This window comes from Musa acuminata, chromosome BXJ1-5 (assembly GCF_036884655.1).
Source record: "Musa acuminata AAA Group cultivar baxijiao chromosome BXJ1-5, Cavendish_Baxijiao_AAA, whole genome shotgun sequence".
In the NCBI taxonomy this organism is placed as follows: Eukaryota; Viridiplantae; Streptophyta; class Magnoliopsida; order Zingiberales; family Musaceae; genus Musa; species Musa acuminata.
This window is the reverse complement of record NC_088331.1, coordinates 13,317,682-13,337,500: the sequence shown is the minus strand read 5'-3', so window position 1 is coordinate 13,337,500 and position 19,819 is coordinate 13,317,682. Positions and strand designations below refer to the sequence as shown.

Here is a 19,819-nt window from a genome sequence, read left to right as displayed (position 1 = left end):
CATCTCCCACCCACCGGTGGTCCCCTGACGTCCGTCTCTGCCACCAAAGATGTTCGATCACTGCGTCCATCTTTTACCAGGGCACCGGTTTCCATGTGACCCCCAATCCCCATCGATTCCTTCATCTATCTTTTTCACGTAGCTACTCAAGATCTCTTTATGAGGCTTCGATACATCGATTGATGTTGTAAGTCTGTCAGCTGCGAGTTGCTGTTTTCCAGGACGTGCTCTTAGTTTCATGTGATCTGCCGCTGACAAGAATCTTGCAGCACAGAAGAGTGATCTGTGTCTAACTGAGACATGAATGACACTTGCTGTCTGTTGATCATTAGCGACAATGTGGTTGTTCTTGGGAGGTTTCATCCATGATTTGTCCCCCCCCCCCCTTTTTTTGTCAACATGGTTAATCTTTGATGCAATTTGATGTTGGGAGTAGGCTTTGAATTAACTATCAGTGTTTTGAGTTCATGGTCTCACATCAAGATCATAAAGACATCATGTTATTAGTGAGGATAACAGGAATATGTGGTGTAGCAGTCTGCAATGATCGCCTCACAACAAAAATGAAGACCCGACTAGGAAGAAGGAAATGTAGACAGAGTTATTACACCAAATAATACATAGAATCCATGAAGGCAAAGCACCAAAATCAATGAAACCAACATCAAACGCCTCTCGCTAAGCTCTACACAAGCAATGCAACTCCTCCAAGCAACGCCACCACTCCCATGCTGACTCCGTGCACGTACGCCCCGGAACCGCCGTCGGCCGGAGTCGAGGTACCCGGCGCCGGCGCTGGTGTCGGAGTCTTGCTGGGACTAGGAGATGGAGACGACGACGGGGACGTCGATGGAGCCGGCGCCCCTGTTGGAGTCGACGACGGGGTCGGGGAAGGAGTGGAAACGGGAGGTGGGGTCGCCGGCGTTACGGCGGGGGGCGTGGCTGGCGGCGGGGTGGCGACGGGAGGAGGCGTGGCTGGTGGCGGCGTGGAGACCGGAGGAGGGGTGGCTGGCGGCGGCGTGGCGACCGGAGGAGGCGAGGAGGCGGGAGGTGGGGATGACGCGGTCGGAGGGGTGGCGGTGGTGGACGGGGGCATCGCGGTGGGGGAGGAGGCCGGGGATTGGGCGATGCAGGTGGCGAGGAGGGCGAAGGAGATGACTAGAGCCAGAGCTGGCGCATGGGATGCCATTGCTCGCCTGCCTTCTCTTGAACTTCCTCTCTGTGTGGTGAAGAGCTGTGGCGAGGAAGCTTTTGTGCTTGGGTTGATGAGACTGAAGAGTGGGGAATTTCGGAGGTAATATAGGGAGGAATAGTAGAGAGAGAGAGAGAGTGAGAGAGAGAGAGAGGACAGCAAAGTTTGGCGAGTAAGGACACAGTGATAGCTGGAAGGATTTCTGGTGGTGACTCCAGCAACATGTCTTGCTCCCTCAGCACGCCCACCCTTTATGTTTTAAATTCCCTTTCTCTTTCCTCTTTCTTGCAGCCTTCTCTCTCCATCACGAGCATATTATTTGCCCATTCAATTAACCTATGAAATAGCAGCACACCTCCCTACTAAATGACCTACCACCCCCGGTTGAGATCTCGGCTTCTAATAAGCAAAAAAGATTCATTGTAATGACAGCCTCAACGAAACAGACTCAGAAGAATAATTATATTTGCCACTTTGCTAGTTAGTTCATGCTAGTAACTTTACATGCCATCATCCATGCAGAGGCAAATGAGCTCTCTTTGCTACGGTGAGAGACTGAGAGGAAACAGGAGTCATGTTAAGCCTACTTCTGGAACAGCAAGGCATGTAAGGTCGCAAGAAGCTGCTGTCAATCGACAGCTTCACTTCATGCCATTTTGCCCACGAGGTGACCAAACGATATCCACATATATCATGCTTGTAATGACAACAAGCAGCCTCTATTTTCCAAATCTAACTACTCTGGAAAATAGTAAGCTGACCTAACTGGTCATATCACTCTATGCTAGAAGCATCAGGTGCCTCCCCTTTTTTGATCGATTGAAGTAGTTGTTCATGGCTATTCATGTGGAAGAAGAGGAAGCGTAACATATGCTTGAGTAAAATGTGGCTTATTGATGATAAGGGTTACCCTTTTATTGTAAGCAAAGCAAAGGTTCCTATCCCCACCAACATTCCATGATGGCAGCATAGCAAAATTTTTTGGTTTATATAGTCTTCACGTTTGCAAAAGATAATAATGCCAATGCTTGAGAAAACTTTTGTATTATCCATTGGTTCTTTTAATGTTTCTGGAATTAATTATGAAGCAAACATCGCCTGACTCATTCCAGGCCACACTTAAATCTTGTTTTTTTCTAACATGATCAATCTTTGTTCTACAAACTGCAAAGAAATGTCAAAATGTATTAAGCATTTGACATCAAATGTACAGCTCTTAAAAATCTGCTGCAAAAGAACATGGGGCACTTTCTGAAACAACATAAGCAGAGAATTTTCAGGCATGATGGATAAATATATGGCAAACTTTTTTTTTACCATTACTGCATATTAATCATTAGCCATTTAAGATAGTATGATGCTTTTTTTCTGATGCATAGTTTTCTATTGGTTGTATCCTTCATTGCTTAAGAATTCCAAGCTGCAGAGAATGTGCCACTTCAGATCTTAAGACTGCAAACAACCCAGAGAAAATGAAGCATGATTCTGCCTGGTTAATTAACTAAAGAACGCGTTTCAGTAATTTCTTATCTGTGCACAAATTTTTTGCATCTCCAGTTGTAAATCTAATCAGGAGGTTTCAAGATCTCATGATGTTTTAAGGGGAATGCAGGCTGTCTCTACCTGTAATAGTATTTCCTAATGCTGCATGATGCAGGAATTGGCATAATTATGAAGGAAACCAAATGAACCATATTACTAAGACTAAATTTAGATTAATTTCAACACTTCAGACATCAATTGCGCAGCAACATTATTAACCAAACATAATTCATGTTTCGCTCTAATCCTATTCTGGAGCTCACAAGTCAACCTGAGCTAATCTTACGACTAGTCCGAATGGAAATCCTGATGCCTATTCTGAAACCAATCACAGCTTTTTAGATCCGTTCAAGTTGTTCGAATTCAAAGACCTGGTGATTTGCAACGCTGAGATCATCTTCAGATTTATTTTACTTTGCTTTACGAAGATTTACAAATTCTTTTTTTGAGCTTTCAACATCAGTATCTGCTCCATCTTTTTTGGATTTTTGAGAGAAGCAGGAGGGAAAAAATGGAGGTCAAAACCCAGCCTCCGAATACTCTCTACTTCACTTGGATGATGGATTCAGATGCCAAACATTCTCATATCAAATACACAATGTTCTATTTATATTTGTGACTGTAACCAAAAAGAACTAAAGGATGATAGCTAGCTTCCAAGACAAAAAAAAAGACAAGGCTCAATCAACAATTTTGAAGTACTTCAAGTTCATCGAGAACTATTCAGCAGAAACTATTGGAGCTGATCACAACTCATCTTTCCAAACTTCTTTAGTCATACATTGGTACACACAAAATTTCCTACTGATTCACCTAAATGTGACCCTTTTTCCTGAAAACAAAAATATGCTACTTTTGATGGGGATAAAAAGAGGAATAACCTTTGTATAGGAACAAATACTAGAAGACCAAAATACGCAGCGGAATAAAATGGAAACACAATCAAACAGAACACCAAGATATACGTGGAAAACCCCTTCAATGTGAAGGGTAAAAACCACGGGGCAAACTAGAGATAATCCACTATGAGAATAATGAATATACAAATCTCAATCTCTTGCCCAAAACCCTAGCAACAACCACAAGAGAATAACTGGGATACAAGGATCACGTCACTGCCCACAATATCTAAAACCTCCCCAAGTAATCACAGCAAGAGTCTACTGTAGATTTGATCTAACCTGAGATGAGAACACTGCTAGATGATTGTGAACAGTCTCTCTGCGTTGTCCTTGTCTTCTTCCCTTTCTTTCTCTTCCTTTTCTGCCTTGATCTCCTTCTTCTCTTTGGAATCCCGTGGCCTCCTAGATCTGCCTCGTTGCTGCCTTTTTATAGCCTTAATCTGCCTCTAAAACGCAGCCACCACACCTCCCTAATCTTAATTAGGGTTAGGTTAAGAGGGGATGTGGGCTGTGGGCTGATAAAGCCCACATGGGCTGAATATGGGCCATCAGCCCAACAACCTCCCCCTTCAGCCCATAAGGGAGGCTGTCCCATGACTCCTCAATGTGAAGCCATGCTGACCAACTGTCAGCATATCTCCTGTGTTTCTTTTGGTAAGGTCTTCGTTAACATGTCTGCTCCGTTGTCATCTGTATGAATTTTCTGAAGCTGCAACTGCTTCTCTTCAAATACATTTCGAATCCAGTGGTATCTGACATCTATATGCTTTGACTTGGAATGAAACATTGGGTTCTTACACAAATGGATGACACTCTGGCTATCACAATGCACCACATAATTTTCTTGTTTCAGCCCCAATTCTTGTAAGAATTCTTTCATCCATAACATTTCTTTGCATACCTCTGTAGCAGCAATATATTCTGCTTCTGTGGTGGAGAGAGCAATACACCTTTGTAACCTGGATTGCCATGACACAGCTCCCCCTGCAAAAGTAAGTACATAACCTGAAGTAGACTTCCTCGTATCTATATCTCTGGCCATATCTGCATCTGTGTAACCTGTCAACACAGGTGGTCCATCTCCAAAGCTTAAACAAACCTTAGAGCTCCCTCTGAGATATCTAAAAATCCACTTCACCGCTGCCCAGTGCTCTTTGCCTGGATTTGCAAGAAATCTGCTAGTAACACCCACTGCATATGCGATGTCTGGCCTCGTACATACCATTGCATACATTAAACTTCCAACTGCTGAAGCATAAGGAACCTTTTGCATTTTCTCCTTCTCCTCATCACTTGACGGACTCTGTTCTGAGCACAACTTGAAGTGACCTGCAAGAGGAGAACCAACTGGCTTAGCATTGCTCATACTGAATCTTTCCAATACCTTCTCGATGTATTTCTCCTGTGACAACCAAATCTTCTTGTTTTTCCTGTCACGAGAAATCTGCATGCCTAGTATTTGCTTTGCTGGCCCCATGTCCTTCATTGCAAAAGACTCACTCATTTCCTTCTTCAACCTATCAATTTTAGACATATCTTTCCCAAGAATAAGCATGTCATCAACATAAAGTAAGAGAATAATAAAATCCTCACCAAACCATTTGATGTACACACAATGATCTGAAGCCGTTCTTTTGTATCCATTTTCTGTCATAAATGAATCAAACTTTCTGTACCACTGTCTTGGAGCTTGCTTTAGCCCATACAAGCTCTTCTTCAACTTGCAGACAAAATTATCTTTACCTTTCACTTTGAAGCCTTCTGGTTGCTCCATATAAATTTCCTCCTCCAAATCACCATGAAGGAAAGCTGTCTTCACATCTAACTGCTCAACCTCCAAGTCCTGGCTAGCAGCAATACCAAGAGCAACACGAATAGAAGACATTTTAACAACAGGAGAAAATATCTCTTCAAAATCAATACCTTTCTTTTGACCAAAGCCTTTCACAACCAATCTAGCTTTGTACTTTGGTTGAGAACAATATTCTTGAGTCTTCAACCTAAAAACCCACTTGTTCTTCAAGGCCTTCATTCCATTTGGTAGCAGCACCAAATCATAAGTGTGGTTCTTCTGAAGAGCATCCATCTCTTCCTGCATAGCAGCTAACCACTTCTCTTTCTGCTCACTCTCAACTGCTTCCTGGTAACTCTCTGGTTCACCTGCATCAGTAAGCATCACATACTCATCTGTAGAGTATCTTCTGGAAGGTTGACGTTGTCTAGAAGATCTTCTCAACTGAGGTTCTGCGGGAACTTGCTCTCCTACTTCTTCTTGCTCAACATGTCCTACAGGTAGATCAATATCAGGTTCTACACCATCTTCCTGCATATCTCCCCCATCACCCTGATATACTGGAGGAGTAACTGGGTCACAATCTGCTAATCCTTCTGCAGAAGTCTTGGCTGGTGCCTTCTTCTTCAAATCCTCAAAGGTTTGATCCTCAAAGAAGATCACATCTCTGCTCCTGAACACCTTCTGTTTTTCTGGATCCCAAAGCCTGTAACCAAACTGATCATGTGAGTAACCAAGAAAAATACATTCTTTAGATTTACCATCCAGCTTAGACCTCTCATTATCTGGAACATGTGCAAATGCACGACAACCAAACACTTTCAAATGCCTGTAGGAAACATCTTTCCCTGACCATACATGCTCTGCAACATCACCATCTAGGGCTGTACATGGTGATAAGTTGATCACATCAACTGCAGTCCTCAAAGCCTCATCCCAAAACCTTTTGGGTAGCTTGGCCTGTGAAAGCATACATCTGATCTTTTCCATGATGGTGCGGTTCATCCTCTCTGCAATTGCATTATGCTGAGGTGTACCAGGAACTGTCATCTCATGTTGGATTCCATGTGACCTGCAATAGTCATTAAACAATCCTGTATACTCACCACCATTATCTGATCTTATGCATTTCAATTTTCTTTCTGTCTCCCTTTCAACCCTGGCATGAAACTCTTTAAAGACATTAATAACCTGATCTTTGGTCTTCAAAGCATAGGCCCAAACTTTCCTAGAAAAATCATCTATAAAAGTGACAAAATAAAGTGCACCACTTATACCAAGAACATCAACAGATCCACCAGGAGTTTTTGTCCTCAAAGGACCACATACATCTGTATAAACACGGTCTAAGGCATGCATTTTTCTAGACAAAGCAGCACTAGCAAATGAAACTATATGTTGTTTACCAGCTAAACAATCAATACAAGGGTTCAGATGTATACCTCTGAGATCTGGTAATACCTCTCTCTTGGAAAGAGTTTGCAGCCCCTTCTCGCTCATGTGTCCCAATCGCCTATGCCACAACTCCATACTGAAGTCTTTCTCTGTAGCATTTAACTGCTCACCATAAGCTTTAGCCTGCAACCTGTACAAAGTATGACATTTCTTTCCATTAGCTATAACAAGAGAACCCTTACTGAGTTTCCATTGCCCTCTGTGAAATCTGCTTTCATAGTCTTCATCATCTAGTCTTCCAACTGAAATTAAATTCAGCCTCAAGTCAACCACATGTCTTACATCCTTAAGTACCAACTTGCAGCCAAGGTTGGTCTTTAAATGGATATCACCCATGCCAATGATGTCTGCTGTGCCATAGTTGCCCATCTTGACAACACCAAAGTTTCCAGACCTGTATGTAGCAAAAAACTCCCTCCGTGGTGTAGCATAATAAGAAGCACCTGTGTCAATCACCCACTCAAGATCCTGACACACACAAGAAAAAATATCATCAGAAGGAGACAAAATCAAATAATCACCACCCTGCATTGTAGCTGTAGTATTATCCTTTGATTCTGTAGACTCCACTTCTTTTCCCTTTTTCTTGTTCTTCTTAGGTTGCTTACATTGGTTCTTGTAATGTCCTTTCTCACCACAGTTATAGCAAACAATATCTTTTCTTGATCTTGACTTGCTCCTACCCATACGTGAACTGCTTCTGGACTTTGACCTTCCTCTGTTCTCTGAGATAAGTGATTGTGAATCATTCTGAGATGTTGCTGAACTCTTTCTTCTCAACTCCTCATTCAACAAACTGCTTGTTACTTGACTCATAGTGACAATACCATCTGGCGCAGAATTACTGAGGGAAACCACCAGTGTCTCCCAACTTTCTGGTAATGAACTGAGAAGTAACAATGCCTGCAACTCATCATCAAGAGACATTCTCATAGAGGATAACTGGTTAGTAATACTCTGCATTTCATTCAAATGCTCAGCAATAGAAGCACCCTCTCTATATTTTAGGTTCACAAGTTTTCTGATCAAAAAAGCTTTGTTGCCAGCTGTTTTTCTTTCATAGAGACTTTCCAATTTTTTCCAAAGAGAATATGCAGAAATTTCAGTAGAAACATGGTGAAAGACACTATCATCAAGCCACTGTCTAATAAACCCAATTGTTTTTCGATCTAACCTCTTCCACTCATCATCTGTCATAGTTGTAGGTTTTGCACTATCCCCTTGCAAAGGTCCATACAAATCTTTGCAATACAAGAGATCTTCCATTCTTGGTTTCCATATCATCCAATTATTTCCATTTAAACTAATCATGCGAGAAATATTACTGGCCTCCATGTTCAAATACAAAAATTAAATCACCAAAACCCCGCTCTGATACCAGTTGATGGGGATAAAAAGAGGAATAACCTTTGTATAGGAACAAATACTAGAAGACCAAAATACGCAGCGGAATAAAATGGAAACACAATCAAACAGAACACCAAGATATACGTGGAAAACCCCTTCAATGTGAAGGGTAAAAACCACGGGGCAAACTAGAGATAATCCACTATGAGAATAATGAATATACAAATCTCAATCTCTTGCCCAAAACCCTAGCAACAACCACAAGAGAATAACTGGGATACAAGGATCACGTCACTGCCCACAATATCTAAAACCTCCCCAAGTAATCACAGCAAGAGTCTACTGTAGATTTGATCTAACCTGAGATGAGAACACTGCTAGATGATTGTGAACAGTCTCTCTACGTTGTCCTTGTCTTCTTCCCTTTCTTTCTCTTCCTTTTCTGCCTTGATCTCCTTCTTCTCTTTGGAATCCCGTGGCCTCCTAGATCTGCCTCGTTGCTGCCTTTTTATAGCCTTAATCTGCCTCTAAAACGCAGCCACCACACCTCCCTAATCTTAATTAGGGTTAGGTTAAGAGGGGATGTGGGCTGTGGGCTGATAAAGCCTCCTTAGAACTCCTAAAGCAGCCACAAGACAGATATGAGAATGAGCAATTGAAGTTTAAGTTCATCCTCCTTCCAACCAAAAGATATTGTAATGCATATCGACTAAAGAATGACCGCAAGCAACCATCTACAATATGAGTCTTTTTTATGAGAATCTATGCATTCACTAAACAATCATGAATAGTGGTTTTGCAAATTTAGGACTTTTCAGTGTCCCAAAATTGTTTCGGTAAGTACTCTGTTGATCCATCAATTTGAATATTGTTTGGGCTTCTTTTGACTTAAAACAAGCATGGTTCTGTATTCCCTGCAACTTAAGTCAAGTAAATTACAGTGACTCCATGTCACTCTAAATATGATCTGTGATCATCATGGAAAGTTGGATGCTTACACAAACTTGTGTTTCCGTGAAGATTAATTTCTATAGCCACAATAAAGAGATTGGTTCTGCATAGGTTTGTATTTAGACAAGTCCAGAAGGTTATTTAGCTGAAGAAGATGGTGATCTGCTTCTGCATGCCTTAGCTCATTGCGTTACAGAAGATAAATGTTCATATATTAATGACAACTCAATGTCCAATGGAGGTTTTGTTCATTGTCAGCTAATCATTACAAGTAAGAACTGTGATCTTTGGTCTTGCAATTCTTTCATGGTACTTCAAAGAGAAACATAGGATTTAGCAACTTGAATTTAGTGTTCGATGTTGGATATATGTTCCTGTAAGCCTGTATACTGTTGTTGTAAGTCTGCATATCAAGTTCAAAAGAATGTATTTTCATAGAACAGTATCCAGGACAATTATTTTCCTTTCTTAATCATAATTAAATGTGCTTCAAGTGAAGCCTAAGACTGTCAACATCAAGCATCTTGAGTTTTGTAGATTTCCTATTTCTTTATTCTTCTTATGTTCCAGGAAGCTTTGCAACTGACAACCTGATGTATACTTTTCAGGTGGTCTTGGAATTTCCTGAAAGATTATGCTATCATAACTTATCTGAACTTTTGTGCATCTTCATGGCATCCAGCAATTGATTAACCTCTCTCTCTCTCTCTCTCGTTCATATTGAAACTGAATGCATCTGTGACATTTTGTGAAATGAGACAGAAAATTTTTGATGCTGGCAATTCTTAGTAACTTGGTATTGTGCTTCAAACACTTGAGTTACTTCACTGATGCTGAGCAGTTTTGGATTATGGCCTCCACAAGAGCTCCAACTTTGACAGTGATGAGGAGCTTTAGATCAAATTGTTGGGGTCTGCTTATCCCATCAGCTCATCTCAGCCAACTAAGAAAGAAGGTGGTCTCATAAGTAACCACCGACCACTGACCACCATGATTGAGCTCCTGCTTCTGCTTTGCATTCAGTGGCTCTCACTTTTTTGATGAGCCGTAATTTGTTCCATAAAAGAAGTCAATCGACTGAACCTTTTCTTTTAGGAGTTCTTTCTTTCAATGCTCTCTCTCTCTCTCTCTCTCTCTTTCTCTCCTCCAAAGAAAGAAATCAATAATTCAACATCACCATGAACACCATCCTTCATCTTCTTTTAGATTGTCCAGATTAAATCAAGAACAAAGGACAGAAAATTTAAAAGAAATATAACCAAATTAGTATGTAAGATTCATGCTTCCACCGTATTGTAATTTCTTTAGACCAGTCATAAATGTAAAATAATTCCACTATCTTGTCCCTGAAAATTTCTGGAACAACAAGAACTGTGTTGAAGAGAGAAAGTAGTGCCCATCCTCCTCCAAGTCTTATCCTCAACTATCATAGTCACTCACATGCTATCGCTTTGTTTAGTGGGATGTCACTTCACTTTCTGAATCCTATGCATGTAAGACTCCCAAACAGGTTGGATCTCCAAAGGGGGTTGGAGATTGGTCTCCCTCTCAATAAATTTAGCAATATCTAGAATAAACTTCTCTAGATCCTTCCACGATAAAAAAATTTCTTTATGATTCAAATAATAATGATTTACATCAAACAAAACAAAGATATTGACTTTTTAATAAGAGCTTTATGCACTAATTTATTATTTTAAGCTTATTCTTATATATAACTTTTGGACATTTAACATAGTATTGCTCACATTGAGCTATGAGAGCTTGGAACTCACACAGTTATCTGATCCCTATGCACTTGCATGAAATATTTTTATTGTTGGGATAATAAAAAAAATGTCTATTGTTATTGGATCTTAGCATAGCATGTGTCTCTTGTTGATTTATGACATTAATAATATTAAATCACTATTTTGAATGGCCAATAGGACCTTCTGTTGCCTAGGGGACTGTGCTTAGGATATTAATACATGTTGATTTATGTTATTAATACAGGTAACTTCCTAGTTAGATCTACATTGGTCTAAGGTCACATTGTCTAAATCTCTAGGAGTAAAATGTGGGAGTAAATTTAGGTGGTAGTAACCTAATTCTACCACAACAATTAGGAAAAGAAGAGGAGAATGTGTGAGCTTACTGCAAACCATTAAATAGAGAAGAAATATATCCATTCTTGAAACATTAGCTATATGGAATATAAAATAAATAAATATTATTTTAGATGAAATGAACACAGAATAATGAGTCGTATGTAATTTAAAAGATAAAATGCTTAGTATTAATAGTACGAGAAGTGATAAAAAAAGATATCTAATTTTTTAATAAATATAAAATTAAATATTTTAAACTTTAAGGATCTCAATGAAAACATATTCAACCTAAATAATTGAGACTTTATGTCTTTATTAACATAATAATTCATGATATAATAATCACATGGGTGGGCTGGAATTTGTTGCATGCACAAATCATATTATTTAAATTCCCTTTTAGGATCGAAAGTACATTGGTGATTCCTTTTGATTATTTTCAAATTAGACATTGTCGAACCACTCGAACCTCCTCGTTAGGAGTAGTGCTCTACAGCAGCTCACCTTCCCTGACCTACTACGCCTCCAAGTCTTGTAAACATCATCAAGTGATGCTACTTGTCATCATTCTTTAACTACGAGTGCCACATCGAGCGCCAAATGTCAACCAGCTTTGTGATATTTGTTGAACCGATTGAGCTTCCTGTTTAAATCACATTTTAATTAATCATTCAATTTGCAGTATTTCTGTAAGCAAAAATCTTGACCATGATTGTTTCGATTTTGACCAAATGCGATCATCGATTCTTGAATTTTCAATTTACCTTGGTCTATTCATGTTGATTCCAACCAAAATGACTCATTGCATCAAGGTCTCATACGATCTTTCTTAAGTTGACCGCCGGTGAGAGCCCATCGTTAATGTCATCACTAATGTTTTAATTCGTTCGAAGTCAGATAATTATTAGTATATTAGTACTCATACCAATCACGATACTACCTATTTAGCTATCATATATATTCCAAAATTAATTAATTAATTAATTAATATACACATACATCCAAGAAATATTATGATCATTAGAATCGGAAGCATTCATTTAGTTGAAAACCTTAAAATTAACTCACTAGATGCCCATACTTTGGGAAAATTATTTGTTGACAAATAACTATAAATATCAATAAATGTTGATACAAAAGGAGAAAGATAGATGTGAGGGTGAATCCTAATAAAATTATGAGGGCTTAGCTTTTGCTTTCATTCGTGTTGAATTTGGGATCAAACAGCTACAGCTTGGATCACGATTGCCTCCAAGAATTGACCATGGAAGGGGACCAAACTTGTATGCAAAGGGTCGTGCTCGCCCACCGGAAGGTGACCACAACGAGGCACGGGGCTGGCCGGGATAAAAGTGTCACCGAACACCGCAGCCATCATGAATGGCTCTCCACATCTTAACCAAACATGTCATTCCTACGTGTTAATTTTACGCGCTGAGGTGGCAGAACCCGTTTGCGGTTCGGTGGGACGTTTGTTCTTGCGCGTAATCAACGCCCGTTAGAAAACCGGCGTGGAAAAACATTCGCTCCGTCTTAGGATTAATCCGTATTATATCCATTATTTTTACTCTCCCAATAAATAAATGCCATACGCAAACCGAATCGAAACCAATTGAACGATCCGCCATCTAAAGAGCGAGGGAGGGAGAGAGAGAGACAAGAGAGAGAGAGAGATAGAGGAAACCACCACTCGCTCCGCAGAGTCGTATCAGGCAGCATGGGAGCGAGATCTTGATCTCTTCTTCCCCTTTTCTCCGACACGAGTCCGCCCCCGACGCGCTCATCGATCGATCGACGACCCTCGTGCTTCGCTTCGGATGCCGAGTCCTTGAGGAGTTGGTGGTGGTCGTCGGGATGGGTGGTCTCGTCGAGCGTGGGGCTCGAACGAAGGTTTCGGAGTGAACCCAGAGGCGACGCAGATGCGGGAGACGGACGGAAAAGGCGGGCCGTTCGTGGCGGTGAGGAGGGTGTCGCAGGGGCCGCCTCGAGGGAGCGGATGCCGCTCGTCGCCTGGTATGCGATTGCTCGTCTCTTCAAAATACTTCGCTAAAAGAAGAACAATAGATCGAGATGAAAGATGGAACAATCTCAGCTAAATAATCTAAAGCGTTGTTTTTCTTGTGCATTTAGATCGATGGAATCTGGTATATGAGAGATGCTCTTAACTGTAGTGGTATGTGACTATTTTAATTATGTTCCTCCAGGATACGTATAATTAGGTTGCTAATATAAAACATAAAAGATGAGTGATATGCTATATTTAGGGATTAGATTTTATTTCTTTTATTTTAACATGACAGAGTCAGAACAGAGTCAAGATATGTAGTGCATTTTACATATCAATGTTGAACTAAACAAGGCTTCTTGATTCATATTAGCCTCCAGTTTGTCTGTCTAATCAATTTTTCTGAAATCTTTGTTGCGCTTCCTACTCTAATATGTTATTTCCAATAATTTGTGGCCTTGCTTGATATGAATATGTATATAACAATCTTGTTATTGTACGGGCCATACTTTATATCTTTGCTTCATCAAAGTCATGCTGCTGTTACCACTCCAGTAGTTGTTCATATGCTTGTAATCACCAAAATTGATAAAATGTTCCTGCAAGCTGAATTTTCCTAGAACCCCTAAATTGTGTTAATGCAAGGCCTTTAAATTATATTGTGTGCTTTTGTTTTGTTACCTGTCCTTTTTCGATCTCTCTATTTCGAGTTCTAAGTGATTGTAATTTGCTTTGCAAAGTGAGGTTGTTAGTAATACAGCTTGAGTGTGATTTCTAGTTGTCAAGGAAGATTTGTGTCTATAAGGTTTGATGGCAATACAAGTCATTTTCCTTGTTTATTTTCCATTAAACATTGTGTTTAATTTTGGAGTTCGCTGAAGAGTATGAATATATTCATTGGCTTGTGTTTTCTATAGCTGAGGTTGTAACAGGATCAACAGCTTGGATTGGACGAGGCCTGTCATGCGTTTGTGCCCAAAGACGAGATAACAATACTCGTCTATTATTTGATCTGACACCTTCACAGGTAAAATCATATATTATACTATCCATTTCTTTCATACAAGTCGCTTGTTTAAACCATAGTACGTTCAAGTAGAAACTTGCATTATTTGGTTAGTTGAGTTACTCTTGGTACATAACTATGGCATTGTGCTCTCGTATCATTTCTTTTTGTCGTTAAGAAATAATGATTGCTTTTGCGACATGATGATGGGTATCATGGTCATGTTTGTCGTCTACATTCGGATAACTGATATAGAACAAACAACGTTACGTATCATTATATCTGCAAGATAAGCTTAATTGTCACTTACTACTATTTTTAATTTTGTCAGTATCTTTTTCTTTTGAATTTGAATCCAATTTTTTTTAAAAAGGACATTTTTATTGCATTGCATATTTTTTAGCTATGAAAGGATGAAAATCTTTTTCCATCTAAATTTTACTAATTTATTCCAAGAATTTAAATCTCGATACTAAATGGTCAGACCAGTAAAGTATCTATATACCAAAAAAGTGTCTTGACTCATACCACATGATAATATCGAGAAATAATAAAAAATTAAATACCGATTGGTATTAATCTATATTATTACCGATCCTTGAGCGAGTCTGTGAATACCAGCTCGTACAAATTGGTATAATCGAAATTTCGTTCTTTTATTTATTCTATTATGTGACTCATTTGTTACTGCATCGATGTACACGTTAGTCTAACCTTTGTCCACATGTAATGCACATCTAGTGTGGTTTGGATTGATCAAGCTAAGCTCGAGGTCAAATTAAGTACGTTGAACGAATTCAGTGACTTTACCTTGCTTCTGTGTTGGACTCGGTTTGACTTCCGAGTTTGGTCGTGTCATCACTTTGGTCAGATGGGATAGGCTTGATGTTGCATCGTCTTTATCATCAAATCTGTGCGACATTATAAATAATTATGATCCTATGTTTGTATTTATCTATTGAACCAAATCTCTATCTGATCGAATTTTATCTATATTAAATGTATTTGGACTGGATCCTTGAATGGTTGCAGTAGACCCGATGAAGGGTTGAACTTGATCCAAGCACATTCATATCACTGAATCTCCTTTATTGGCCTTTATTGGTTAATTTATGCGATTTGGTTTGCTTGTTAGTTTGATGTTTCGTGTTCGAAACACTTGTTGGGTGTCAGCAGGTGGGAAGCAGACAAAATGACGGAGTGAATCCAGTTTTCTTGGTTATTTATAATTTTTCTCTTATTTTTTAGTATTAAAACATAGTTCTTATATAGGATAAAATCATACTGTATATATTGATGAAAAGATATATATATATTATTTAAAAAAAAAATGTGTTAGTTAGTTTAGTTGGTAAAGACTAATAATATATCGTAAGCTCCAATCCCACTTTCACTATTTACTCTTTACTAAAAAAATATTTTTTTTTATTGTTTTCATACTTTAATCGTTCAAGATTTGATGAATTTTGGAAGGTTCTATATGTTCGTACTTTTATTCATGAAGCGAAGCTTTCTGAGGTGCTTATAAGTATTTGTCAACATTATGTTTGCATGAATACGTGCTTAACGGGATTTGTTCGGAATACCTACTAAAAGATCAATAACTTATTGTATCCTCGCAACTAATATCTGGCAGATTAAATTATTAAGAAAATCTGACATCTGCAATAATTTTCTTTATTATTTCAAAACAATGCCGAACTCAATTTTTGTTTTGATTCGTATTATTTAGTTTCTTGAGTATAAAAAATCTCCCCTTCTAATTTCTCTCTCATATCTATGCGTCTGAAATGCACGCGCATGTTTTGGTTACCATGTCTTAGTTTATCTCTCAACATTATTTACCGTAAGCTAGTTCGATGATCTTTTAATCATCTGAGAATTTACTACCAACTTTTCCTTTTGGATAGTCAGTTGGAAGCCCAACAGGAGTTTAAATTTGTTTGATGTGTTTGTAGGAGGAATGCTTGCGAAGATTACAGAGCCGAATAGATGTTGCGTATGATAGTTCAAAGAAAGAGCATCAGGTACATTTTGGTATTGCATCCAATTCGCTGTATGAACACAAGCAAGTTAAGAACGAATCTTTATGATGTTGGAGAACTCGTTCTAAATCTGGGAAAAAGCAAACCGTTAACTTTAAATTGCTTTTTGTAATGGATTATTTCTGAACTAAAGAAACTTGAACTCTAAGTATGCAGAACACTCCCGAGCACAAAAAATAAAATAGTTAATACATGACTAAGTATTTATACTACAGATAGTGTATTACTAGTTACTATCTAAGCGTCGTAGTTAATGTTAACTATATAACTATTTCTGCATACAAGGACCAAAGTGTTTTCTTACGTTACTTGGTGGTTTGCATTTACATATCACAATACATTTGTTTTTCTGGGGAAAACATGATTTGAGACTCTAATCTTTTTTCATTCCCTTAACAAAAGTTTGTGCTACATTCCAATGGTCTAATTAAATACATCATTATTTCCCTTTTAAATACAAATTTCTGTTTTAAGAAAAAAAACCATCAATATATATTTTTTAGAAGCAAGAAACCGATACCTTATTGTGGAGTTTATATTTTAGCATCTTATGATCTATATTTCAATCATGTTAGGAAGCTTTGTGGGCCCTTTGGTATGCTGCTTATCCTGGGGTCGAACTCTATGGTATAATATCTGACCAGTGGAAGGAAATGGGATGGCAAGGAAAAGATCCCTCTACTGATTTCAGGTACTATATTTCTGTTACTTCTTCCATAGCTATGTCTTGTTTAGAGCTCACTTACATTTAGCGTGACAGTTTTAGATGATTTTTGGTTTTGTTTTACAGAGGAGGTGGTTTCATATCTTTGGAAAATCTGTTATTCTTTGCCAAGAACTATCCTGTAAGTCTGCCTTTTTTATTCTAAAACAGGAACACCTTATAGTATATTTTGAATACAAGGAATTTGTGTTTTTCATGTATGCAAAAAATAATTTCAGCACTTAACTTTCAACAAACTGTTTAATGCATTGTTATGCTTACAAAATGCAGTGTACTGTTCTTAATTATGTTTGTTTTTGAAATTTAAGTTTTTTAATTAAAAAAAATCAGAGTTGTGGACTGTTAGCTTGTTGGCATTACAAAATTAGAGTTCTCCTCGTTTTGAATGAGACTTGAATTCTGATTGAGTTTGAAAGGCTTGTGGGTGGGTTAAATGCAAGGGTTTACTAGTTAATAGCTCTTGAGTGGCTTAGCATTAAGTAATAACTCTTGATTTGTGATTTGATTTTGCTTTAGTCTAGATTCATTGTTTAAGTCAGTTTGCACCAGGACATGTCCCTAATCAAAAGTGGGAACCAGAGACATACATGAAGTTTTATATCGTGTATTTACTTAGTATTTTTTGATAAAAGTATATTTTAGTTACACCTCATTGTTTACTTCCCTTATTCGTGTAAGTGATTGCAGACTAAATCATCTCGTATAATTTGTATCAAAAAATGGGCGATACGAAATTAAGACCCACCTGTAGAGCTAATATTTGTTATCATATATTTTGAATCTTTGACTTTTATGTTACTTCGCATCACAGTTCGCATCTTTTTAGCCTGCATTCTCTTTGATAACCTGCTGTCATCTTTGGTTATCAAAAATCTCCCTGCAGAAATCTTTCCAGGATCTTCTGCAAAAGCGGGAAGGCGTCAGAGCCATGTGGGAGTATCCATTTGCTGTTGCTGGTGTAAATATTACATTCATGCTCATACAGATGCTTGATCTTCAAGCTGGTTTGTGCTCTACTGATCATAATAGGTTAACAGACACCTAATTTTTAAATTTCTAGGAGTTGCTTGCACGTAATGTATACTCACATTAAAAGTTCTACAAGGTTTCTTTATGATATTTATCTACCGAATTACTTTTCTGCCAATTTAAGGTCTTGGCACCACTGCTTATTAACTATATTGGTGACTGCAGCCAAACCAACATCAATGATGGCATCAGTTTTCTTGAAGCTACTTTCAGGTACGTTTCAGCAGTTTGATTATTGCTTTGTTATTTGCCAAGGCTGTTTTCTTTTTCTGGATGTCAGATAGGGGAAAATATCACCATCATTGCCTGCTTACTACCTTTTGTATCCAGATGCTATAAACTAGACCACTGATCTGCAGAATTCCCTGTGATCATTTCTCGGCAGACATACTTCACTCAAACAAACATATAATCACTATTAAGCTTATATGACGATCTAGAAAGCTTATCGGATTACATTTGAATTCTGAATTCATACCTTGTAGTGTGTACAGTCCCAGTTTTACCTGATATCTAAACCGAATTTGGAAAATGGTGGATTAGGTTCCCACATATGAGTACTCTAATTCTTGTGTCTGGACACTGATTCAGATCTACCGCTGGTCCCTTGTTTAATTGTCAATTGATTGACGATTTTATGTAGCCATCACATTTGCGCTGATCTTGTATATTAAACTAGTATCTGGCTTTTTTTTTTTTTTTTTGCTGTATATGGAGCACAACCATGCCTTTTTAGGTAACCCTCAAATTGATCCTTTTTGTTGTCTCTCTCACTTTGCACTCATCGTAAATAAACAGGAAATTGTAATTGCCTATAATGGCATGAAATGTTTTAATTCTAGCCAAGTATCAGGCTTTTCTCAGAAACCAAGGATGGAAGCTATTCTTTAGTCTGTTCTCTGGAATGTTTCTCCTATAGGAACTTGCACGCTTGGCACTGACAAGAGTTTTCCTTGTAATTTGCCTCCAGAAAACGAGCGAGCTTTCGATATGTTGTACTGCATGTCTTTCAAGATGATGGACCAGCAATGGCTCGCAATGCGCGCCTCCTACATGGACTTCAATGTTCGTTGCTCTTACTATCCTTTTGACTATTTATTCTCTGTTTCTGTACTTGCATTGATCTCTTGATCTCTGCTGCTTTCGTTTAGTTGGTCATGAAGTCGACACGCCGTCAGCTTGAACAAGAGCTTCTACTGGAAGACATCCAACGAATCGAGGACATGCCTTCCTACAACCTCCTTAAACGTTAGGAACCATCTGACTTCTTCTTCGTGTGAATTCCTCAGAATTTTGCAGTTTGATGATGTTGTTTCGGTTTGCTTAGCCATCACAAAGATTGTTTCAATACAATGCTCAAGTTGAGTTCCAAGTGATGTCAGTCCTAGGGAATAGGCAAGACCAACTGCGTGGGGTTTCTGTTGAACTTTGAGACGTGTATATAAGAGTGCCAAAGATATGTTGTTAAATGATTGATGGTCCGGAGTGTTCTGGTCATAGATCGACGATCTAAAATTTGCTTTTTAGTTCCCCGATTTTGAGATACAAGGCATTGCAAAGTTGCAACATCTTTTGTTATAACCTTGGTCTTAGAGAAGCATTATTCATAATAACCACTGAAGGGGCGTATGAATCTTTTATCGTGCTCATTGGGATTAAAGAAACGACTAACAACTATTCAACTATTCGAACTCGTTTTAAATATTATCCATATATATATATTTTCCTGTTCGTATTGA

At 38.6% G+C, this 19,819-nt stretch overlaps 2 protein-coding genes across 4 annotated transcripts; both read left to right on the top strand.

The window, feature by feature from the left end:
* Positions 1-728: 728 nt before the first annotated feature.
* On the top strand, positions 729-1,298 carry LOC135673901 (glycine-rich cell wall structural protein 1-like). Its single transcript, XM_065183301.1, has one exon. The coding sequence runs from the start codon at positions 729-731 to the stop codon at positions 1,296-1,298; it is 570 nt and encodes a 189-aa protein (XP_065039373.1).
* An 11,625-nt stretch (positions 1,299-12,923) lies between these two features.
* On the top strand, positions 12,924-19,628 carry LOC135584638 (uncharacterized). Of its 3 annotated transcripts, none has more exons than XM_065183177.1 (9): positions 12,924-13,284; positions 14,209-14,303; positions 16,241-16,309; positions 16,903-17,018; positions 17,118-17,172; positions 17,935-18,055; positions 18,246-18,293; positions 19,051-19,145; positions 19,232-19,628. In XM_065183177.1, the coding sequence occupies exons 1-9, from the start codon at positions 13,191-13,193 to the stop codon at positions 19,331-19,333; spliced, it is 795 nt and encodes a 264-aa protein (XP_065039249.1). In that variant the 5' UTR covers positions 12,924-13,190; the 3' UTR covers positions 19,334-19,628. The 3 variants fall into 3 exon arrangements, with proteins under 3 accessions (XP_065039249.1, XP_065039248.1, XP_065039250.1); XM_065183176.1 differs by having other exon boundaries at positions 14,194-14,303; XM_065183178.1 differs by having other exon boundaries at positions 14,194-14,303; positions 17,935-18,080; positions 19,232-19,406.
* Positions 19,629-19,819: the final 191 nt, after the last annotated feature.

What these genes read in the sequence shown, in the direction of transcription:
- LOC135673901 (XM_065183301.1), top strand. Translation starts at nt 729, where the DNA reads ATGCTGACTCCGTGCACGTACGCCCCGGAACCGCCGTCGGCCGGAGTC.
- LOC135584638 (XM_065183176.1), top strand. Translation starts at nt 13,191, where the DNA reads ATGCGGGAGACGGACGGAAAAGGCGGGCCGTTCGTGGCGGTGAGGAGG. An exon ending in GTTCAAAGAAAGAGCATCAG is followed by an intron (nt 16,310 to 16,902) that starts GTACATTTTGGT and finishes CAATCATGTTAG; the next exon opens with GAAGCTTTGTGGGCCCTTTG. An exon ending in TCTTTGCCAAGAACTATCCT is followed by an intron (nt 17,173 to 17,934) that starts GTAAGTCTGCCT and finishes ATCTCCCTGCAG; the next exon opens with AAATCTTTCCAGGATCTTCT.